Raw genomic sequence first — 25,932 nt, 5'->3', positions numbered from 1 at the left:
CACTATTCAAATTTCGACGTTATTACAAGAAAGGAAATGTGGTAAGAACGCATATAATAAATTTTAAAAATTGAATTTATTACCAAAGTTACATTAACATCATAAATTACTCTCCACTTTGCTACAGTTCACAGTACAAAAATATCAAAAATGGCAAACATAATATAAATACAAAATCAAACAAATAACATGAATGAAAAATTTGAATTTTCAACAAAAAACACTGAAAAGAGATTAAGGATTTATTTTTTTTTTTTTACTTTATTTTTGTTTGTTTGGATTTTTTTAAAGTTCTTTTAAAAGATAAAATATCGTCCAGAAAAATAAGTAAGAACATGCTACAAAAACTAATTCTATGAATGAAAAGATACATAAAAAACAAGTTGATATACATGGACTTCATTTCAATAATCAAAGAATCATGCATTTCAATGCATTCAATGAAACAATAACAATTCAAATATAGTTAAGTGGAGAAGTACCAGACTACCATACACCGTCTGCAATTACGTATGATAAATGTTATATAACCTGTTGGCTTTCGTAAAGGTAATAAATAAAAATGTCTTAGCAAAATGTCATTCATTAAACAGAGTCAAATCAAGAATTTTCATATTTAACAAAATTAACAACATAAAAACGTCATTAAGATCAAATATGCAAAGGCTCCTTAAAGCCTAAAGTCATGTAGAAAAAAAACGATATATTCATACCACCATATTTGATATTCTCCCCATAAAAAAAAAAAAAGGGGGGGCAAAAAACTAAATTATTTTGTTTTATTTAAAGACATTCATTTAATGAAAGTAAATTTTAATTTGTTAAATGCAGCTGCCCTTTTAGGAAAAAAACAAAAGATTTAAAAGTCAAAAAAATTTTAGTTTAAAATTTATATTATTATGTTATCACATTACTTAATGGATAACAAAACATAAATCATAAGAGATCAAAATACCTATATTAGCTTCTGACCATAAATGATTCAGTTGATAAGAGAAAAACAAAGTATGTTATAAGGCATGTCTTGTCAACCAGTGACATAAAAAGAAAGGATAAAACTATGCTGACTTCACTATACTATAAAACGTATTACATTATTCCATGCAGGGCCTTTTAAATAGAATTTGAAAGGCCCTGTACTATGACAAAATGTCTTAGAGGATCTAGAAATCACTTTGTATTTTGATCTTTTTTTAAGATATTATTATGTTACGCTTTTCATGAAATGACACTAACATGTAACATTGAGTGTTCCATGACACTCATTTACGGACACACTAGCGGATGTTTCAAAATACAAAAATTTTACCAGTTCATGTTAATAACTTACAATATAAAACAGAAAGGAATTGGACCGAGAGCTGCAATAGCTCATGGTAGTTGACTTACAATCCCTTACCGAAAATAACTGTCAACACATTTGAAAACCAAGGGTGGAGAAGTACCACAATACCAAACACCGTCAGCAATTACGTATGATAAGTGTTATAACCTGTTGGCTTTTATATAAATAATAGGGGCGCCCGTGGCCGAGTGGTTAAGGTCGTTGAATTCAAACCACTTGCCCCTCGTCGCTGTGGGTTCGAATCCCGACAGGGACTTTGGATTCTGTCGTGTGAGGAAGCTATGCAGCTAGCTTACGGAACGTCGGTGGTTCTACTCAGGTGCCCGTTCGTGCCTGAAATAATGCACGGAAGGGCACCTGAGGTCTTCCTCCACCAGTAAAGCTGGAACGTCGCGATATGACCTATACTGTGTCGATGTGACCTAAAACCCAAAACAAACAAACAAACAAATTAATAAATAACAATGTCTTTACAAAAAATCATTCATTAAACAGAGTCAAATCATGAAATTTCATATTTAACAAAAATAACAAAAGAGCTAATATGCAAAAGAAATTGTCATGCAGAAAAAAAACCGGATATATTCATTTCACATGATACAAAATACAAATATTTATTGTTGCTGCCTTTTGCTTTTACATTTGCTTTATTATGTCATTTGTACAATAACCATGAGTGAATGTATATTTTATGTGGCAGTTAGTAAGATTAGTTATTAAACTACGATAACGCATGATCTATTTCCGTAAAAAAATTAAAAGTATAAATCATCAAAGTTATGTATTCTGAAGGCTCCCAGTAGTTTAGTACAGGAAAAACCATTAAATCAAATAAAATGTGTGTGTGTTCAAATTAATCAAGGTGAACAACAAACAATAGAGCTACAATATAAGTGCATATGCTGCTTACTTAATTTAAGAAAGATTGTTAACTCACGATATTACTTCATTGGCTACATACAGGGCAACTTAATATTGTGCTTACTTTTTTAAATACACGTGTAATGCTAGTATTTAATATTCTCCGATTAATAGAATAATAAATGAGTCTAGAACTATTTATTTGATAATGACATAAATGAATGAATAAATTATTGTAAATTGCAGCTGCCTTTGAAGACCGTTGGTTGTTAGAAAACAATGAGGTAATGTCAAAATAATGTAGCAGGATTATATTATTTTGTTATGCCATCAATTAATGTATAACAAAACATAAATTATAAGAGATCAAATTACCTATATTAGCTTATACCTAGAGTGAAGTTTTTACAAATGATACAGTTGATAAGAGAAAAGCTATTAAGTAGGTTATTATGCCCCCTTCGAAGAAGAGGGGGTATATTGTTTTGCTAATGTCGGTCTGTCGGTCTGTCTGTCGGTCCGTCGGTCTGTGTCTTCATATTTTACATAGTGATTGGTAATAACTAGTAGATGACCCCTTTTGATTTTGGGGTCACTAGGTCAAAGGTCAAGGTCACAGGGGCCTTAAATGTCAAATTGGTTTCCGCTGATTATCTTGAAAAGTATTTATCACAAAGTCTTCATATTTCACATAGTGATTGGTCATAACTAGTAGATGACCCCTATTGATTTTGGGGTCACTAGGTCAAAGGTCAAGGTCACAGAGGGGCCTTAAATGTCAAAATGGTTTCCGCTGATTATCTTGAAAAGTATGTATCACAAAGTCTTCATATTTCACATAGTGATTGGTCATCACTAGTAGATGACCCTTATTGATTTTGGGGTCACAAGGTCAAGGTCACAAGGGCCTGAAATGTCAAAACGGTTTCCGCTGATTATCTTAAAAAGTATGTATCACAAAGTCTTCATATTTCACATAGTGATTGGTCATTACTAGTAGATGACCACTATCGATTTTGGGGTCACAAGGGCAAAGGTCAAGGTCACAGGGGCCTGAAATGTCAAAATGGTTTCCGCTGATTATCTTGAAAAGTACTTATCACAAAGTCTTCATATTTCACATAGTGATTGGTCATAACTAGTAGATGACCCCTATTGATTTTGGGGTCACAAGGTCAAAGGTCAAGGTCAAAGGGGCCTTAAATGTCAAAATGGTTTCCGCTGATTATCTTAAAAAGTATTTATCACAAAGTTCTCATATTTCACACAGTGATTGGTCATAACTAGTAGATGACCCCTATTGATTTTGGGGTCACAAGGTCAAAGGTCAAGGTCACAGGGGCCTGAAATGTCAAAATGGTTTCCGCTGATTATCTTGAAAAGTATGTATCACAAAGTCTTCATATTTCACATAGTGATTGGTCATTACTAGTAAATGACCCTTATCGTTTTTGGGGTCACAAGGTCAAAGGTTAAGGTCACAGGGGCCTGAAATGTCAAAATGGTTTCCGCTGATTATCTTGAAAAGAATGTATCACAATGTCTTCATATTTCACATAGTGATTGGTCAACACTAGTAGATGACCCCTATAGATTTTGGGGTCACTAGGTCAAAGGTCAAGGTCACAGGGCCCTTTAATGTCAAAATGGTTTCCGCTGATTATCATGAAAAGTATTCATCACAAAGTCTTCATATTTCACATAGTGATTTGTCATGACTAGTAGATGACCCCTATTGATTTTGGGGTCACTAGGTCAAAAGTCAAGGTCACAGGGACCTTAAAATGACAAAATGTTTTCCGCTGATTATCTTGAAAAGTATTCATCACAAAGTCTTCATATTTCACATAGTGATTGGTCATAACTAGTAGATGACCCCTATTGATTTTCAGGTCACTAGGTCAAAGGTCAAGGTCACAGGGACCTTAAATGTCAAAATGGTTTCCGTTGATTTTTCCATAATTGAACACTTCCATGTACCCATTTTTGGCAAGTGTCTGTAATAAAATTACCAATTATGTGAGTCAATGGCTAGAAAGGGGGGTATATGTGTCGTTCGAAATTCTTGTTAGGCTTGCCTTGTCAACCAGTGACATAAAACGAAAGGGTAAAATTATGTTGACTTCACTATAATATTATAAGTATTTCATTATTCCTTGCAGGGCCTTTTAAATAGAATTTGAAAGGCCCTGTTCTATGACAAAATATCTTAGAAGATCGAGAAAACACATTGAAAGAAAGAGTGAAGAAAATTACATAAACAGATAGGTGGTCTATAAAATTATGTATCTGTTTTTAATTAGGTTTCGTTATACTTAAAAAAAGTGGTAACATACACAATTTCCTATTAACATCAATGTGAAAAATGTAATCATTTAACCGAACAGTTGTTTCTTGAGACAAAACTTATTATACATTGCCCTCAGCGAATAGATGTAGGGCCTCATCTCCATCAATTTGTTCTTCTTTTAATATGTTGCTATCGTCTTCAATGGACGTTGCTCGAGAAATAAGGCTTCGAATAGACGAAGGACTACAGCTTGCACTGTTTCTATCATAAGAGTCATGATTTCGAATATACTCGTGGCTTGACCTTGGGGAGCCAGCAGTAAGTAAATTACTTGAATGTCTAACTTTCGGAGATCTTACATGAAACAATTTGTCCCTTGAAGATTCGTGTATCTTATTTTCTATCCCGATTCTCTCACCATTGGCACCTGGAATTTTGAATGGAAAAGTATGTAAGTATTCGTTACATTAAGGTTATAACAAGTTAAAAAAAACGCCACAATTTCAATAAACACTTTCAACAAATTGGAATATCAATATCCTTACATTATGTAGGTCGATCTGAAGAGATGGTGTTTTTTTTTAAAATTAAAAATAAAATGTATTCTATTAAAATTGATTAAATTAAAAAAAAAGTTATGCTAAAAATTACAAAACTCAGTCGAATAATGTTTTAACTTTATATAGAAGCGAAAAAGTGAAATACATATTTCCATTATTTTGGTCTCACGCTCGTTGTATTGCAACGCAGATTGGGTGGATTCCTTTTTTTCATTTTGCACATCTGAAAACAATTGTACACTTTTGTAGCAGTTATTCATTTTGAGAAAATATCAACATATCTGGAAGACAATACTATAAATTGCACACTTGGTATGTTATAGATCTGCCAGTCAATTGATAACACAAATAAAAATTAAATGCCACCCTGGAAAATTAAATGGACGATAAAAAATTTACGGGCGAGACTATCTTTGATAGGATATTGTTATAGACACACTCCAGAAAATGGAAAATGCTCTTATTCCATACGGCAGATCTTAATGTTATCAAATAAAATGTTACGGGATAAAGCATTTCGTTAATATATTTTATATTGTTAACTGATGAAAAAAGTTTAGGTTTATGATTATAAAAACACAGTGAAGATAACATATACTTGCAAAAGTCAATTGACCTTATGTCAATCAAGTCGCGAGGATTTTTTTAGACTTTGTTTTTATCCTTTACCTGGTATACATAGAACATTCTCATAACTAGTTGAACATTTTGCCTCATCCTGAAGTCTTTGGGTATCTTCACGAATTTCTTGGGTTTTTTGCTCCTCAAATTCTCTTTTTTGTGAGACTTAAATGAAGGCAGAAACATTTGTTTTTCATTTAATTATTCAATAATTGTTATGTATGAAAATTCAGTGCGTAATAAATAGACATAGACGAAATACTGGTTAAGACGGGGCGAAAGGGATTCGCATCTTATGCACTTTCTATTTGTGACATTAACAAACAATACAAATGCGTTTCTAGTTTTTTTTTCATTCACTTATAGTATTTCCTTGCACTTGCTTGATTTAATTTATTTCAATAAAATGTTACATCAAACCTTAATTATTATATTATCTACGTACGTTTACAGAATACAGATTTTAAGTTTCTAAATTATTTTCAAGTAATGTTACACGGTTTCAAAAATGAAATTTGTTTTGGTAACAACATTTACATTGCGCAACATTTATATTTCGAACATAAATTATCTTTGCTATAATGAAAGAAAAAGAAATGTCTTAATACTTACAGAAATTTTCAAGAACCCAATTCGTGACTAGTGACCAGTTGTCAAATGTTGGTACATTTGAATGCTCTTGTTCTTGTGTGTTTTTCTCTGGTGTGTTAAATGAAAGCGTAACTATGTTATGATGTTATTGTGCTATATTAATTCTTGGCATCCAGATGAGCCAAATTATTTCAAGAAAATCGTCTCTGAGATAAATGTACTAAGATTTTAAAAAGGGTAAATATTTCACCTTTCAAGAAATAATTAACTTGTTGTATGAAATTAATGACTGATTTTAAAGTATTCATCAATGTTTTTTCTACAGCGTGACTACATAATGTAATTAATGAATTTTATTTATTTATATTTTTATGGAAATTAGCTTAAATCTTGAAGCATGCTGCTGTTTTAAATATATAGTAATATATAAAATATTTCTATTTTTGAAGGTATATTCATTGTATTAAGACTAAGTTCAGAAATAATCGGTGAAATTACATACATGATTTGTATAGCCATTTAACACAAGAATAAAATGTAAAAACTTACCATTGTTGAAATTGATATCTAAATCACCTTTTAATACATAACAGTCCTTCAAGTCAAATGCATATAATCTTGGACATTCTTTGTATTTTTCTGTAAATGAATACTAATGATTAGAATGATACATATACTCACCAGCCGCTTATGTGTATGTAGAAAAAATGATTCTAAAACAAGTATATAATAAGTTAAATAATTTCCAGATGCACGTACGTAAGGAATGGAAATGAATTAGTCTAATAAGAAAATTCATGCTAGATTCATAGGTGCTGTGAAAATAAATTTCGAAGATATAATAATTTTTTATAGAATATACTTTTGTTATGATTATAAAATGACCGACTCAAATGCAGGCGCTAGCATGTGTAGGAAAATCTCAATATTCAACGAATTGCCCGGCTAAATATTGTAAATTTTTAAAGCCATTAAATCGCTTACTTATACATTCACGCATCTTCTTAAGTAATGAATTGTAGCCAGCGAATCTCAAATAGTCTATCAAACAAGACACTTTTGATTCTGTTCCTTTTAGTACAAAATTCAGGAAAGTGACTGCTCTTGCTCTACGGGATGAAGATCTACGAATACATCTTATTTCATCTTCTGTTAATTCTTCCCGCTCTTCAAAGAATCTTATAAGACTTAATGGCTCAATTTCGTCAACAATGTGCTTGTATGAAGCAATGATATTCTCTATTTCCATCTGGCGTTCTGAAGACACAATGAATCAGGAAATAATACACAACTAATATTAACATATTCTGACATACATGTACTATGTTGTTTGTTTTGTTGTTTATTTTATAACATTTCATAACAGGAAAGAATTATCTGTAGCGATCAAAGAACCCTCATCACTTGAATACAGCGTTTCTGTAAATGAACGATCTACTTATAAATGAATACTTACTGCCTTCTTGTACAGGTTTTCGAGTTTTTTTAATATATTGTAGTACACCGGCATTCCATTTGAGCAAACTTTGGGAGAATTTGCTCAGTATGTGTGCCTTACTGTCTGTTTTGCATGCCTTTGATATGAAATCGAGCAGTACTTCACATCTAGATTCTCTAGATGTTGCTTCAAGAATTTGTTCACTTAGATTGTCAGTTTCGTCAATCTCTTTCACCATTTCTCGATATTGCTTTGGCTCTAATTCATCACACAGGTAAAGCCTGTTTCTGCGAATGTCATCGTCAGTAACTTGAATTCCTACGGGATAAAAAGGGTAGATAAATTCCAAAGATGTTTGTTTTCTTCTTCATTATGATATGAAAAAGCAAAACATGATTCGTCATTTGTGTCATATTTAAAATAATAAAATAAGCTTCGATACAGAAGAATATATATATATATATATATATATATATATATATATATATATATATATATATATATATATATATATATACCTGATTTGTATTAAAAACATAAAATTAAGGTGACATTGTGCTAAGTTTGTTGCTGTCAAGATCATGTTTATTAGTAATATATTTCAAGAGATTGACTAATAATTGATTATGAAGATTGTTTAGGATAAATATAAAAAGGACATTATCATAAAACGGCATCTTCAACGTTTTCGCTAAATTCCGGAAGATATTTATAAATTTGTTCGTGGATAAATTATTATTCTTTTGTAAAGACAATTAAAAAAACATTGAACAGTAACATTAGCAAAGTTAATGGTTCCTGTCCCATACATTTCAGTTAGTGTTACCTTCATTTTTTTCTGACATCTTCGTTATTTTATCAAGTAATGCAACCTGATCTGTAGCATGTAAGCGTTCCTCAAGTAAACATAGCTGTATCCCATCATCAGGTAATGCCAAAAGATGTCGTAAAAACGTATCAACTTTCACTTCCGGATGTGAACTGTTTAAAACACTCTTAAACTTGTCTTTTAAATCTGCAGGAAAGTCAGCATACTCAGAGAATGCTTTGATAATCGTATCTACATCTGTCAGTTCTTTTTCAATCAACGAATAATGCTCAACGATGTTCTTTTTTGAAATTTTGCAAGAACATGATTCTGTAAATAAAACAAGTATGTTTAAACAAGAGATGGATATTGATTTATATTGACAATTCTTAATGGTAATGGTAAAATATGTATATGCAAAAATAGAAGTATAAAATCGAAACTTAAAAATGGTATTGGAGAAAACCAAAAAGTTCCAAAATAAAATGTGCATTCCTAATAAACATTGTCATTAATCCCAAAACACATAATGAGTATCCACGATTTAGATATTGATCAAAACCACAATTAAGTTTTATGACTTACGCAATCTTGACAACTGTGTGATAAGTTCATCTTTGTTATGCTTCTTCAAAAATTCAAGGAACGCTTCCAGGTACGTTTCGTTTCCTTCGCTAACAATGAATTCCACAAATTTCATGACGCATTGTGTATTCGTTTCAGCTTTTTTTATGTCTTCAATTGCCTTCACATGATCAGTTATGTCGGTCTCTCCTAGGAATTGCAATATTTCTACTTTATTTAGTTCGTTGCATAGCAGGTCTTTGTTTCTAACAATATCGGTTTTTGAAATATGTTCACTCCCTGAAATTAAATAAGAAATGATATCTGTTGAAATTTCTTATTGATAACGCACAATTCTTTTACATTTAGGCATTGAACGACTGAATATAAAAGTCTTTAAGTAGATCGATATACAGTTTTATGCATGAATTTTCTTAACCTTCAGATTCAACAATTGACTTTGCATACAAATAATACAGTGTAACAAGACGTTTTTTGGAAGATACTATGTCGAAGTAAAACTTATATATGTTATTTCTAAGTTTTCGATACATATAGAAATGTTAGCAATACTTGCATAAAAATGACATAATCATATCTTGTAGCTAAGAAAAACCCGTTTTGTAACCATAGAATTTAAATTATAAGCATATTGATACTTCTGTCTCTTCAAAGTAGGACAACTTCTATATTACAGTATTGTTTTTGGTGTACCTGTTACTTGTTTGTTTTTTTTTTAATTTGAATTTATGAATGTTGTAATCATATGCAATATCGACAGTTTTATTAATTATATTTACAACACGAAATGCTATAAAACAATACTCAAAATCCGGAATCAAATCGTAAGTAACCTTTTTTATATCAAATAATTTTGTTGCAATTGACAGAATAATCGATTGGGTGATTAATCTTGAAGAAATGGAATACTGTAACATGTATAAATTCATTAATTAACCTGTGGTGTTTGGTAAGTGAATTCAAATTCCACCACTGGCATCTACGCAGTCGGTAGTCAATTATGTTTATGAATAGTTCAAAATTCAAAATGTAAGAACATTACAAAACATTATATCAATTGATTATATTAATAATCATTTAATATATTGAACATCATAAACTTAGGGAACCTGATAAACTCGGAGTTTTTGGTGTGAACGTTGTTGGTGGTTTTGTTTATTTTGGGACATATTTTTTAACTCAGTTCTTGTGTAAAATAAACTCAATATTGTCTTACGTAAAATTAACTAAAAATAAATGTAATAAAAACTAAATGCAGTGTATAAAGTTTTGTGGGAGAAAGTGTGTTTTAATATCTGAGCAATGTAACCAGAAAGGTAAATACTATTCTCTACATTTCATTTTAGAAATACCCTTACATTTTATTTTATAATGTCAAGAACTAAACTTTACATTTAATTTTAGAACTATCCTTATTTTTTATTTTAGAGTGGCAAGAATTTCCTTTTCATTATATTTTAGAATGGCCACTGTGATTCCCAGAATTATTTTTGTAATTTCAAAATGATCAATGGAAATATTCTGTACTCTATGACCAGGTCCATGTAGCATATTTCATCTTCTCTACCTCTACCACAGACTTGGCGATCTTAATTTTGATAATTTCGATACATGATAAACGACACTGGATATAATTATATGTTCATAAAATGCGTATTTAATTATACCTGGCAACTTTACTTTTATTTCAAAGAAGATACGTTTAATTCCTCTTTCCTCTAACATCTTCAAATGTTCAGGTTTGATTAGATTTTGCAGAAGTTTCATCAGAAAGACAGGCGACTGTTTACATTTCTTTACGATCTGCATCTCTGAGGAGTGAGATAATGCCGATAAAACTATGCGAATCGATGAAAATGTTGTTTTAACGATTTCATATGCTCCAATATCCATAACCTGCAATGATTTATGTATTGAGTGTTCAATTAAATAATACATCATTTGAAATAAGTAAATTATAATAATTTTATCATTGTAATAGACATGTTATTTCAATTTTACAGATAAAGTGGTGGTAAAAGGTAGACCATATAAAGGAAATAAAGGAAATGTTCTACGTAACTTACTTCTTCTTGCAGACTTTCATTTGGAGTAGGATTATTGTCATCAACAATCATCTGTTCAATATCTTTTGCTTCTCCGTCAAATCGAAATGTTATATGTGCTGTTGCAGATGGTGCTGAAGCATGTGAGTTATAACATTTTGAATATATGTCACTTAATAATGTTTCAAAAGTACTAAATTTATAACAACATTTGTTTAAGCGAATATATTATGATAAAATTAAAAAAAAGTGCTATGCTTCGGGACTAAAGTGACATGTCCAATGTAAGTAACTTCAGTTCTTTTAGTATAATACATGTACAACATATTGTGGCATGAAATAAAGGGGAGAGAGGATGAGGCCTATCATTATATTGAGCCAATTATAGTATCATACACAACATTTCCTTCTTCTTAACTGTTAACATGGCAATTATCTGTAAATATTGAATGATGCTATTTTTTTTTTCAAAATTTATAGAAAAAGTTCAGATCCATTTCGTTTTTATTGATCAAATAGCTTATTAAAAATAATTTCAAAAATTCTTTTCATTTTGAATAATAAGGTTCATGATATGGGTATTCTGGCATAGCAGACTGGCGTTTCCGTGAGTTTTACCCTTGCCGGAAATTTCATCTAGCATGGGGGTGCCAGATGAGTCACGAGCCAAACAACAGCGTCATTTTAGCGCACTTTATGAATGAACAGCGTTAAAATGACGTCGTCTTAGAAGGGAAATATGTGCTTAGGATGACGTCATTTCGCCGTTGTTATTTAAGTTGTAAGTTCATACGGTATTGTAAGAAAATAGTTATGGATGAAATGACTCTAATTTCCATGAACATGTATCATATTGAAGTAAACCATTTTAAATATGAAATAATATGGCATAATATGCAAAAAAATTATCTGACATATGTTTGCAGTTCGGATCGGAGTATTCCGGTATACTAGTATGACATACTAGTATGACAGAAATTATTATTCATAACATTATAACGATATTTATTTATTTTATTACATTCGTATTAAATATATCAAAACCAAAGCCTAAAGATATCGTGTTCTTGCGGAAAAAAAGAGATTGTGAAAATGTTTTCACTGAAGTTTTGAAAATCGAAATATGCGGTATATGTCCGGCTAAACAGCGTTTGTTAGTTCTCCTTGACAGTTTCAGATATTGAAATTGCTGATATTTATTCACTACTTCTATTTTATTTACTGAATTTCTTAACTAAAGTATGTTTCAATAAAGATCTGGTGTTTTGGAAACACTTTCTTCGGAGTTCGAGGAAAACTTGTGTTTATATTGTCTTACGTTCTTACATAAATCGTTGGTATGAGATTGATTCTGACTGCTGCTGACAGAATTAATTATTATCAATGGAAAAAAGTCACTCGTGGCATGCACACATGTTGTCAATGTAGAAGAATCTGCGATGAATGAGTCAATACCTTGAACAAAATTGTTATGCACGGATCGAATATGTTACCTTCCATTACTGGTAATGTTTAATTTTGTAATAATCTAGATTCATTTATTTATCATACTAAACTTACTCATTCGGCAGTCTTGTTCCTCTCTACTCACAAGAGATACTTGAGGATTGGCATCGGGTTCTACAAAATACAATGGCAACAAAGGATTAAATTATCTGCAATGTATTTCGCAACAACGTTTATTGAAAATGAAATTGCAATAAAAATATTTATTTATTTATTTATTTACTTATCTATCTATCTATTTACTTTTATGAAGAGATACCTTTAAGTTCTTCTATTTCGTGTGAACTGCAAAGTTTATCAACAAAGGTATTTTTGCTATAAGCCTTTTTGAGGACTTTGCAAAAGTCATTGAAGGTCTGTTCAGTTTTCCTGTGTAGGTATTTGATTAAGCAATTGATTTTTTCTGGTTTAAATGTCACATCTGAGATGTTTTGGTGCTCGTCAAATTCAAGAACTTCTTCAGAAACCAACTGATCAATAAAGAAACGTGGATCCAGATCATCTTCCAATTTAGGTTCAAAAGATTTCAATTTTTCCTTCCATAATGAAGATGAACCAGGTGGTGATTTTCTTTTACCTGAAACATAAGAACCTAAGAAAGGTATTCACTATATATACAAAACAGATAATATGCAATTGAATAATAAGCACGATCAATTCGTAAAATATACACATAAAACAGGAGCCACTCCCGGCAAGTGCAAAGCTCGACTTTTTTTTGCAAACAAACAACGGTTTAAACAAACCTTTAAAAAAGAAAATTAAAGAATTTTATTTTTACTTTCTTAATTTCAATAGGTCTGTATGGCCACACTTGTTGTTTTGTCCGAGAATGAATCCTTTCCATAAATAAATGACAAAGTTAAGAAAATATAATCAAAATTTAATCATTTGACAGTAAAGGTCACTTAAAGGTCAAGGTCATATCTAAATTATTCCACATGTCTGTTTAGTATTGCTTTCTTGCTTACATATGAATAAAATCCTTACAGAAATAAAATAATATGACAACTTAACCAAAATTCAATAATTTGACCATGACGGTCAAGGTCATTTAGAACTCAAGGCAAACATTAGTTCAACATTTAACATTGTCATGCCCAAAAGGTTATTTTGTCCAAGTATGAAAATAATCCATTGATCTATTACAAAGCTACAGCCAATTATAGCAATTATCAGTAAAAATAAAATAAATTGACCTTCAAGTTCAAGGTCATTCATGAGTCCAGGTCAATTTTTGTTTGATATACATAAAGGTCCTAGCCTAAAGGATGTTGTTTTTGAAAATAAAATTAATTAATTATTAAATTACAAAGTCATAGCCAGTTACAGAAAAAAACAGGAGAATTTCATTAGTTTTACCTTGACAGTCAAGGTCATTTAAAGGTCAAGATCACATTCAAATTATTCAATGTGTTTGTTTGGTAGGAAGTCTTGTTTTGTCAAAGTTTAAATCAAATCCGTACATGTATAACAAAATTATGACACTTTAAAGCAGCTGACATCCAGAAGATAGCAGAAAATATTTCAACCCCCCCCCCCTCCTCAAAACCATTATATAGTTGAAAGAAATCGAAATGACACTTCAAAATGTTCATATTTTAACATCATTGTTCTGTAAACAAGGGTTTTTCTAGTACCACATGGTCTTACAGGACAGTATCGCGACCTGTGCTCCGGAACGCTCGGAATCCGGGATTTTATCAAACATATAGGGGTACGAATAACTGCTTTTGTTTTTATATTTGTAGTAATTCATGGCACTAAAATTATAATAATTAAACAAGAACGTGTTTGTTAAACACAAATGCCCCCGGCTCAGATTCTTGTCAGTAGCAATACTTCAAAAAATGTTTACCCATTCACTCAGTTATGGACAGAAAAACGCCAAAAAATTGTAAACACAAGTTTTATAGCTTGACAAAGTCATGGCATTTTGTAATTGTGAAAAATATAAGTTGCCAAGACATTGCTCTGACTTGTGATGTTGAAAAATATTCAACTTCATGCAAGTTATCTTCCTACCAAATATGAAATGCAACTGTCATTAAATAAAGGCTGTATGGGCAAAAGTGTATAAATCTATTTTTAGCACTGGTGACCTTGACCAAACCGACCCCTAACTCTATCCAAAAGAAGAATACCACGTAAGTTATCTTTCTACCAAATTTGAAATACATCTGTCAATAAATAAAGGCTGTATGGGCAAAAGTGTAAAAATCTACTTTTAGCACTTGTGACCTTGACCCAACTGACCCCTTACTCCATCCAAAGGAAGAATACCATGCAAGTTATCTTCCTACCAAATATGAAATAAAACTGTCAATAAATAAAAGCTGTATGGGCAAAAGTGTAAAAATCTATTTTTAGCACAAGTGACCTTGACCCACTGATCCCTACCCCAATCAAAAGGAAGAATACCATGCAAGTTATCTTCCTTCCAAATATAAAATATATCTGTCACTTAATAAAGGCTGTATGAGCAAATGTGTAAAAATCTATTTTTAGCACTGGTAACCTTGACCCAACTGACCACTAACTCCATCAAAGTTTATGTTTCTATCAATTATAAATAACATCTGTCTATAGAATAAGGTCAACACCTGTGAAAATGTAAAAATCTATTTTTAACATTGGTGGCCTTGACATTGGTAACATTGACCTAGGGTTAGACCTAGACCCAAATGACCCCATACTACACCCAAAAAAGGAAGTGTTTGTATTAAACTAAGACATCAACTAAAAAATAAAGGCCGTATGAGCAAAAAGGTTTATATTTATTTTTTAAACCAGTGACCTTGACCTTGACCCTAGAGACCGCTTACTCCAAAAAAATTATAGGACCATCAAAGGTATCCACCTACTAAATATGAAAGATATCAGTAAAGAAATTAAGCAATTAGGAGAAATTTAAAATAAATCCAACTTGCCGAAATAGGTTAACCAGACAAGGCCCTATTTTCAAAGTGAAAAAAGGGAAATAACTGGGAAATATGGATGACACAGTTATATAACTTGGCAATATCATGTGCTTTGTATTGATAAGTAAGTGTGGAAATTATAAAGCCATTAGTATAGATAGAACTTAAGATATTTCCAACTTGCCGTTTTAGGTTAACCATTATTCATTTTCTAAGTGCTGAAAAGGGCAATAACTTGGTAAATATGAAAGCCAGAGTTATGAAACTTGCCCAGATCATGTACTTTGTATTGATTAGTAAGTGTGTAAACTTAGAAGCCATTGGTACAAGTAGAACTTAAGGAAAATCCAACTTGCCGTTCTAGGTTAACCTCGTACGGACAGACAGACAGACGGACGGACGGTTCAATTACTATATGCCCGGGGGCATAAAAATAAGCAAAATTTAGACATTTGTCCTTGAAGATCAATGTAAGTCTGGTGTACTAAAAGGTCTTGTCCCAAGGGTTTTTGTGATTAAGTATGAAGACAATACACCAATAACTTAAAAAGTCAAAATTAGGGTACATTCGGCAACGCCGAAATGACTGTAACAATATCTCATATTTTTTTTTAAAGTCGAGCTTAAAATAAAATGAATGCAAAGTCTATCACATTAATAACAAATATATTTTAAAATATTTAATTTACACTTTACACTTAGTGATTATCTTTTTAAATAAAATCGTCGATTCAGACTATTTAAAAAAAATTGTGTGTATCTGTTTACCAGACATAGAATATTCCTTGTAGTCCTTGAAGACATAGTAATAGCCTTCTTTTGAGAATGCAGCTTCTATCTTTTGAACGGCACAGGCATCACTGTTTTCCAGAGAGCGATTAATTGCTTTTATCAGAAACTCACACTTTTGGCCTCTACTTTCCACCCTACATATATCATCATTATCTTGATCTGTTATAACCTGATCGCTTAGAAGTCTATCGACTATACCCGAAGGAATAAGTTCGTTTTTAAGGTAAACAAATTTCCTTTGAAGGAACTTTTGCATCCGCTTTTGTTTGATTGAGCTCGTGATATTTCTGTTTTCCTAAGCAATAATGAGTATAAAAAACATTAAATAGATAAAAAAATTTAATAAGACAATTAGTGACGATTTTTCTTTTCTACTCCATGTACTCTTCTCAACATTGCCGAAAGCTATGGTACCCTGTTAACATGCATGCATTATGACGTATTTTTTCTTGAAAGATACATTTCCTCTGAATTATCATAATTATAGTTTACCCTCATTATCAATAGTATTATATTAAAATTAATGATTTGCTCGTAACAGGTCATTTCTTTTCATTTTAAACAGAAAATAATATCATTTGTAGAATGTAAACATAGCCTGAATAAACAAGCAATTATCGTAGTATTGCAATCAATACAAAACACCCTACCGCCTGAACCTCAGCAAAATTTTGAAGGGCTATGGTCATTTCATTATGCCATTGTGGAAAACATGAATGAAGATGAATCTTTTGAGTTCTGAGTTTGTCAGTATTAAAATAATGTGTTAAATTTCCCTGCCTAGTATGAAAATTACGTTTATACAACAGATAATCAAAAGATTCATTTTTCTCAAGATGATTATGTACAACTTATGTTTCAGCTTTTCTCTATTTTAAGTATTTTTTATGGAAAAGTTCCAAGTTCTTTAAACGTGATCTTCATGAAACAGTTGTTTGGGACGGACAGATAGACGGATTGAAGATACTCAGAGGGTAAATATTTAAACAGGCCTGGTTATTACCAGAATATAACATTTTTTAGGCAAACTAAAGACGAAATAAATCGCTTATTAAAATTAAAATGCTACACTTATGAACATTGTCATACATGATGTGAGTGATGACGAAGAAACATTATCTTAAGTTTAAAGTAGATAGTAACAAAGAGGAAAAGTAAAGTAAAAAAATCACAATTTTAAATATACCATTTATAGTAACAAACAAGAAAATTAAATATAACAATTTTCAAATAAATCAAGGATCAAAATGAATATAATCATGGCTTCAAGGGCTTCATAATTCTAAGAAATATAAAAGCTATAGTATTGAATCTTCTCACACATGATTCAAGTGATAATAAAAAAAAAACCAATTATTTTAAGTTTGAAGTTGAAACATTAAGAAATGAAGGAAGTTATACAGTACAATACAAAAATTCATGAACATTTTAAGTTCAAGGTGGAATTTCTGTTGTGAACCTTGTCACATGTGATGTGGTCGGTGATCAGAAGCATATATTTTTATATTTTAAGCAAATACCTCTTTAGAATATAAATTACCTATAATGAAAAAGGTTTTGACTGTGTAAAAACTTTAATCATACATCTGTACCCAGTCGCCGACGCTAAGTAAGTGATAGAGCTCTCAAAATATTTCCTATAGGCAAGCTTAAAATGGTTTGCATAATCTCAATACTGCAGTCTATCCATATTCAGTTTATATATATAAATTTCATAAAAATATATTCCGTACTTTTTGTGTTATCACAATTATTTTGATATATGCCATAGTTAAAGTAAATTTTTGCCACAGCAACCAAATTTTTCAACACGGGAAGAACAATTAAGACGTGCATAATCTCCGGACTGCCATCTACCCATATTTCAACATTTTCAGTACTTTTTGCGTTATCACGGAATCCCGTTTTTTGTGTTAAATTTGCCATAATCTAATTTAAGTCTTTTTGTTGCTATAGTAACCAGATCTTACAACATAGAAAGAAAAAAGATGTACATAACCTACAGACTGCCATCTACCCATATATCAGGTTTCACAAATATATTTTAGTAAATTTGCAATATCACGGCATCTTATTATGTGGACGGATAGACACACGGACGGACAAACGGAAGTTCTCACATGACAGTAATTATGTGGCTACTCTATTGTTTTCTCTATTGTTCGTTTTAGCCTTACAAAAGAAAATAGCCACATAAAAGCATTACGGAATGAATGACATCAAAGAGAATGAACAGTTACCTATTGTCCCTCTAGCCACATTATTACTGTCCCTTGAGAGCGGACAGACTCACGGACGGACAGACGGTCGGAGGGTAAACATGTAGGAGACTAATAAATATAAATCGGAAACACACCAAGGAATTAGTTTTGCAACAAAGGCACAATCGTTTTGAATTATTAATTTCAATTAAATCGACGACATACCATCTTCATTTTTATGTAATCTACTTCATCTGAAGTCTGTGAATTCACCAACTGCATATCTTCATCATTGCATTCCATTGCTTTAGATAAAAAACACAGCTGATACAAAGTGTTTAACTATTATCATAAACAAAACACGTGTAAGAATACTCAAGTTTTTAATTGTATTGATGTGATTTTTTATAATAATGAAACGACAAATCTGTCCCTGGACTCTTTTCAGGCATCTTTATCCAATAATTGTTATTCTATTCACATTCCATTGAAATGTAATATCATCTAGATACAAAATATTCTCCACTACGTTTTAAGTCTGATACAGAAACCGCAGAAGATCACCAATTACCTTGTAATGATCCAATTCCACTAGAGTGCGCATGTGCAAGGGACAAATCTGGTGATGATGTCGTATTCGTTGGTGTGTTCGTTATACCTGAATCTGGGGACATTCGCTTCTCAGTTGTAAAATTGTTAATTGCTACATTAGTTTTGCTTTCCATTCTTTCGGTCCCTGTATAAATATAAAATATTCAATAAAATCAATAATATGTGAATGTTTTGTTAAATACACTACTGTCAATTAATCTTTACATAATACGTAAATAATAACACACCTAATATTGAAGAGCCAGACGATGTCTGTACGAATTGGCATGGCGTTCCAGGTAATGGAGGTTGTGATGTTGTTCTGTGGAATATCAAACTCCTGACAGTAAGGTTTAAAGAATCTGTGTTATGTGGACCACTAGCGTGTTTTTCCGGAGTAAGAAATTGTTTTTCATCTTGATCTGAAATACCCGACAAAGTGTGTAGTTGTTTATGTGATTCATTAAGTATCATTTATAACTGTCATAAAGCATGTACCAAATCAGTAATACAACCTTAATGAAGAAAAACATATTTCATACAAACATAAGCATGTTTGAAAACACAATATAAAGCTTTAAAGTGGATGTCACTATTGTCTCGAACAGGCAGTAAAAGTAAGTTACTTTTGGTTTATTCGGATAGAATGCTTAGTTTCAGTATGTTTGTCAAGGTTATAAAATATTCAATTACAAAACGAGATTTTAGTTGATTTCTTTAAAAGGTTTTTAATTTCAATGGTACGGAATACATACTTTGAGTTGTGTATTGTTTTGACCTCTTTGCACTTTCATTATCATTATTTTGAATGTTTTCTCCTCTGTAATTGTAAACATAATCACTTAACAATTTGACAAAAGAAAGTAAAACGATAGAGAGAAAACAACTTGCTTCGACAATACACATAGGCACTTTCAGGACGAACAAAAATCTGATCGCTTGTTTCTCATATCATTGTACAGCTAATATTTCATCCATTTAATCGACAGTTCAGATATTTTCTTACATAAAAATGGTTTGCATGATAATGCTTTTCAATATCCTGTAATTTTGGTTTGTTTTAATTAACAAAATTAAGCTCATATAGCGCCCAAACAGGATAGATGATTTTGGCAAACCTAGGGTGTTACAAACTATAAACCAACCACTTCACCTGCTTTAACTAAGCGATGCAAAGACTTCAGTTATTTAAACCCAATTAGTTGCTTCTTACAATCACGCAGGGATAAACGGTGGCTACAATTCTTATGTCTCAGTCATTAAAAGCAGCACTATGACCACCAGAGGCCTACTATGTTTGGTATGTCATCTTATCAACTGATAAACGGTGTGTAAAAATAACACATTTATAATAACATGGTTACATATATATATTGAATGAATAATATATCGTACCTTGATTTCCTTTTACGATTTTGAAACACTTCTCCCTTAAAATAGGAAAAGGAACATTCAGTACTATACATGAACATATCAACAAACAAAAAAGCATATATACGAATATATATATATATATATATATATATATATATATATATATATATATATATATATATATATATATATATATATATATATATACTTTAAATAGAATAAATATTTGTAAGTTAATATACCTGACATTCTTAAGTTGTTCAAACATTCAAACAAAACAATCAAAAATAAATAAAATCTCAAAAGAAAGTATAATTAATAATATCTTTCCTTACCGCCATGTTTTCACAGGTTTATTGAATCAGACAATCTGCAACACATATTGGTGATTATTTTTGGACTGTCAGATTCTTGGTTTTACCTCAACACAATAGTATTTCAACTGGCATTTATACTGTGAAAATAAATAAATAAATTTTTAATATCATCTTGAATTAAACCTTGATTGCACTTATAACAAATAAGATAACATAGCATTTTTACTTATATTGAGAATTTCGCTGAGAATCATGTTTATATTAAAAATATCGTTAATATTATTGATGATAATATGTTTCAATCTTGTAAAACACTACAACGAAGTGATAAAAATCGTAGACCACAAGGTAACAGCTAATCAAAAGTGTTTTCATGTGTGTATATTTTTCAGTGTTAACGCCCTAACATGAAAATCACTTCTTTCCCATTCATTGATATTATCTTGATTGTCATCCTGCTTATGACTCACGTAATATTAACAATCAAACTACAATCTTACCAATTCAAATAAATTCAAATATTTGCACATCATTTCTGAATTTATTGTAATTGATTTGATGAAAATAGGTTGAACATTAACAAAGATCTAGGACTTGAAATAAAGCCGGATGATAGTTCCGTCGGTGAAATTAAAAGAACAACGTTCTTTTGTTCTTTTACTTAAAATTTGATGTTTTAGAAAACATATTGAATAAATGAATATTTCATTTACCAATAAAGGCAATGGGAGTGGTAATGCACATGTAAAGTATCCAAGCCACGCACCGACTGCCTGTGTACGAAACAAGTAAAACATATCACGAAAATATAGACAAAAAGACACAGCATAATGACCATAACAAATGTACTGTACTCGATTCAAAATTGTACAAAATTACTTATGAGTGGGGCTAAGTAGAAAATACTTACTTACATAATATACCAACGCTAACGAAATTTTACAAATATTGAATAAGTCGATAAATTTATTTATAAACGATACATGATTAACATACGCAAATAACGTCAAAAACGAAAGTATGGAAATTCCCACATTTTCGCAAGGGAATTACCCTTTGAATTCCCCGAGTAATAAAACTCGTAATATAGCCGTTACCTTCCGAAATGCTAATAGATTTATGAAGCTAAAACTGCAACACATATGATTATATACTATACATGTATATCGTCAGAGATCGAATTATTGTTTTAAAAGTAAATCTTGTCACACGGTGTAATTTAAGTAAACAGAATAAGTTGATATATTTAAATTAAACATGTTTGGCCTTTCAGTGTCTACTATTTTCACCATTAAATTTTGTTGACTAGTCAATCTACCATGTGTCACTTTGTACGACTCATAAGGACACATGTTTCTGGAAATGTACTGAATTTGAATTCCTAATCAGTTACAAATTATTTATCATTTAATGATTAACCTGTCCGTGCTTTGTCTTTGCCCTGTCCTGTTTTTGTTTGGGGTCCGCCTGGGCTCCTTGCCGCTGGTTCTAAATTGTTGCTGGGTCATATGGGGGTTGCGTTCATTGAACGCCGCCTTTCCTTGTTGATCTTGTTTGTCATATTTTAAAAAGTTACATCATACTTCAGGATATCCTTCTATTTTTGTAATTCATTTAATTTCCATATTTTAAATACGGTCATGCAGTTGAATATACCATATATACCATAAGTATTACATAGTAATAAATCAATGAACCAATGTCTGGCAAACTTTTAAGATTAGAATAATTATCTACAAAGATGTGCAACGTTCTAGAAGCAGGGCATTCAAAAGCAACACAGATAGTCACAGTTAAAAAGTTATGGTACGATGGTGGGTCAATATGTAATGCAATATGAGCAATGCAAAATAAGAAAAGGGTACTCATATTTGCAATTTCCTATTTCAACAAACCAAAATAAGCTCCTACAGAAATTCAAAATATGAAACACAAGACATCCACAGCACCACCGACAAGGGGTCCAGCAGGACACCAAGCAGGATATGGCGCATGGACAAAAAAACAAACGGGGTGTAATCCATTTTATATGCATCAACATACATTGTAGTCCTCCTTATTTATACCATACATTTACTGCAAAATTGCCGAAGAAAGTTCATTTCTACTCTTAAAAAAGGTTTTTTTCCAGTCTAGTCCAGGAAAATGAAAAAATTCACAGACTGCCAAGTCTGGAGAATAAGATGAACGTTAAGGGACAGTTACAGCAGTGCCTTTGTGTGTAGAAGCGTTGTCATGTAGAAACAACAGGCATTTCATACCAGTCCAAGGACGAACGTAATTAATAAAAGTGTTTTTCGATTAATCTTAATACACCGCCTCTAGAAATAATAGCTCCATAAAATAACGTACGTCAATCTTTAAATTGAATCGTGCCCATATTTGAATTTATGCATCTACCTCGACACAGTGGCACAAGATACTTCATTATTGCTATAAATTTTACAAATATCATTTAAACATTTATAGCAGATTTACTTTCAGGTATCTTCCCTTTGTTGTTACTATTATTTCCTCTTATGTTTTAATATGTATTATTAAAGTGATTATCATGGCCGTGCTCTGCCTTGTGCACTGTCCTGTTTTTGATTGGGGTCATCCTAGGGTCGTGTGGGGTTGCGTTCAATGAACGCCGCCTTTCCTTGTTGATGTTGTTTATCATATTTTTTGCTCGAGCATTATGTCAGCCCGTATTTCAGCACTTTTAACACAGCATTTATAATATTTTACATGAAGTTACTCGTGTAAGATATTTTTAATTTATCGGTTGATTTTGAAGCATAGGATAGTTTACACAAACACATGAATAACGAGCTTAATTAGAAATATTGCATTACATATTATATTACATATTTTTATATTGACCCACCCTCGTTTTATTATGTATAATATATTTGTTAAGTAGTAGCAGTCGATTATTTTCAATTCTTTACTTTTAGAAATAAAGATTTAAGACATTCATATACATGTATATTTATTTACTTTATTTATTTATTTATTTATTTATTTATTTATTTATTTATTTATTGCTACAGACGTATCCTGGTGTCATTCTTAATATTCTTTACCCAATAACAATTACGTTCTAATTAGGAACAATAAAGCCTAATTAGGTTATTGTAAAATCACTTGGAAACTCATAACTCGGTGTTATAGAGGCCTAATACATACTTATGCTGGTGCTACATGTAGAAGCATGGACGTAAGCTAGCAAATTCCAGTACCATCCATGAATATGCTCAATTAAACCGAGCCTGCAACATTTTCAATTTTGTCGTTTTGGGCATTCTTTAAGGACGTGCAAGTTACCGTCCACATCATCCCCTAGCACCGGCTTAACAGAATTCAACATTTAATCCATAAAAAGCGGCGTATGGTCCCCATTTAAAAAAAACGTGTATCCTTTCTATATTTATAATTTTACCTTTTATTAATAGTTACAAAGAGTTTCATTACTTCTTATTAGATTTGTATAAGTCTTATAATTAATGATTGCTTCTTATAAGCATTTTTTCTTCTTCAAATTATGAGTTTATCGGACCCTAATAAGGCATACAGCTGAAACGAGGGTCACGCCTTTTACAGACTTTATAACTCCTGATAATTTTAATAAAGTTTTGATTAAGTCATACCTCCTATTAGGCAAAAAAACAGTTGCAATATGATATTATGAGTTATATTAATTGTTGGACACTTTAATGAATTCATAGATATATGAATTAAAAAATAACTATTTTGTAATGAATCAAATATGTAAGCGTGCTAAACACGCCTGCCTTTAAAATTAGTTTTTTATTCTTATTTCAGATGTAAACAATCAAAAAAGTCGCGAAACGGACTGTTTAAATTATAAGTAGTAACTTTATTTTACAACGCAATCATAGTGACCTAATTTGCACAAAGTACTGTGTTTAGTCACCCTGTTCTAAAAATAGAGCATTATGTCAGATTTAGGAATAGATCTTTTAAAATGAAAATTTTATGAGAAACAAAATATTGAACCTCAACAGAAAATAAATTATAACTAAATGGTTTCATAATTTCAATATTTTGGGTTAAATAAAACACAAATGAGAAACAACTATTAAGAAAAACAAGAAATACCTTTCAATAAGTCACAAATGAATATATCGGAACTCACTCGTAGGTTCTGTTCATACGAGAAAATAGTAAAAATTATTTTAAGAAGAAATGTAATCTATTTTGCGCATGCGTCGACTTCAACACAGGTTTATAGGAAGTTTTTATTAATATATTTATTAAAGCACGACTATTTCAAGTTAAACTTTTAATTTCATCGTTATTATGAGTTTAACTTAAAGCCAAACCCATCTTCGAAAAAAAATAATCATTCAGCTAATTTTAAACTTGGCTCAACCGAAACCGAAAGTTGTAATTATTATTCATTATCGTACGGTTGGCAACCACTATTAATATACGGAGTGCTATCCGATTAAGCAGTCAATTTCAAAAGAGATACAATGTACAAGTGTTTGTGATTAGATATGAAAACTAAATTTAAGTCAATTGTTTTCAACATACATGTATACATGTGTATAACAAATCCTAATGTAATTGTCTTTGTATGAGATTTTACAAGAGCCACCGCCGGTGGCGAGGACACACATATATATTTGAATATATCTGCAAATATATTTATAAATACATATTACAGAAGAAAAAAAGTCGACCTAATAAAAGGCATCTAAAAACATTTTATGAAATGAAAATGGAAGTGTCGATGACGGTATTTATTATAAGCAGATGGGCAATTCCACTACGTTTTTTTTCTTCTTCTGTAATTATGTCATTGAGAAATTACTGTAGCAAAATTCACGATATTCTACATGTTTGATTAATGTCAATGTGTATTTCATATTGTAATTTATTTGCACAATGTTCTTATAATAAATCTGATTGAAGAAAAATAATTTGATACACTGAACACTGATTTGATTAAATAAATAGGTATGTACAATTGACTTTCTTTCAGATAAATATATATATAAGTATAAATTAATAAAATCAAAACAAGACAGGAAGAGAATAGAATGTCTTCTTTGGTGTATTTAGATTCATTTCCCCT

At 31.1% G+C, this 25,932-nt stretch overlaps 1 protein-coding gene across 5 annotated transcripts; it reads right to left on the bottom strand.

Annotated features, from left to right (window-relative positions):
* Positions 1-1,800: 1,800 nt before the first annotated feature.
* On the bottom strand, positions 1,801-25,926 carry LOC132754365 (uncharacterized). Of its 5 annotated transcripts, none has more exons than XM_060744981.1 (22): positions 24,951-25,926; positions 21,560-21,619; positions 20,865-20,983; positions 20,551-20,585; positions 19,911-19,975; positions 19,404-19,577; positions 19,136-19,300; positions 18,790-18,869; positions 16,340-16,658; positions 12,910-13,227; positions 12,705-12,764; positions 11,166-11,278; positions 10,767-10,995; positions 9,100-9,378; positions 8,533-8,844; positions 7,725-8,024; positions 7,253-7,525; positions 6,818-6,907; positions 6,290-6,376; positions 5,726-5,842; positions 5,202-5,279; positions 1,801-4,923 (listed from the first exon to the last, which is right to left on the bottom strand). In XM_060744981.1, exons 3-22 carry the CDS (start codon positions 20,868-20,870, stop codon positions 4,616-4,618), a joined length of 3,408 nt encoding a protein of 1,135 aa, XP_060600964.1. In that variant the 5' UTR covers positions 20,871-20,983; positions 21,560-21,619; positions 24,951-25,926; the 3' UTR covers positions 1,801-4,615. The 5 variants fall into 5 exon arrangements, with proteins under 5 accessions (XP_060600964.1, XP_060600970.1, XP_060600978.1 ...); XM_060744987.1 differs by lacking the exon at positions 24,951-25,926 and adding an exon at positions 21,757-22,101; XM_060744995.1 differs by lacking the exon at positions 24,951-25,926 and adding an exon at positions 21,761-22,101.
* Positions 25,927-25,932: the final 6 nt, after the last annotated feature.

The sequence above is a fragment of the Ruditapes philippinarum genome, unplaced genomic scaffold, assembly GCF_026571515.1.
Source record: "Ruditapes philippinarum isolate M1 unplaced genomic scaffold, ASM2657151v2 ctg9718_1_1_1_1, whole genome shotgun sequence".
Lineage (NCBI taxonomy): Eukaryota > Metazoa > Mollusca > Bivalvia > Venerida > Veneridae > Ruditapes > Ruditapes philippinarum.
Note: the sequence above shows the minus strand (reverse complement) of the source record. Positions and strands in the feature narration are given on the sequence as shown.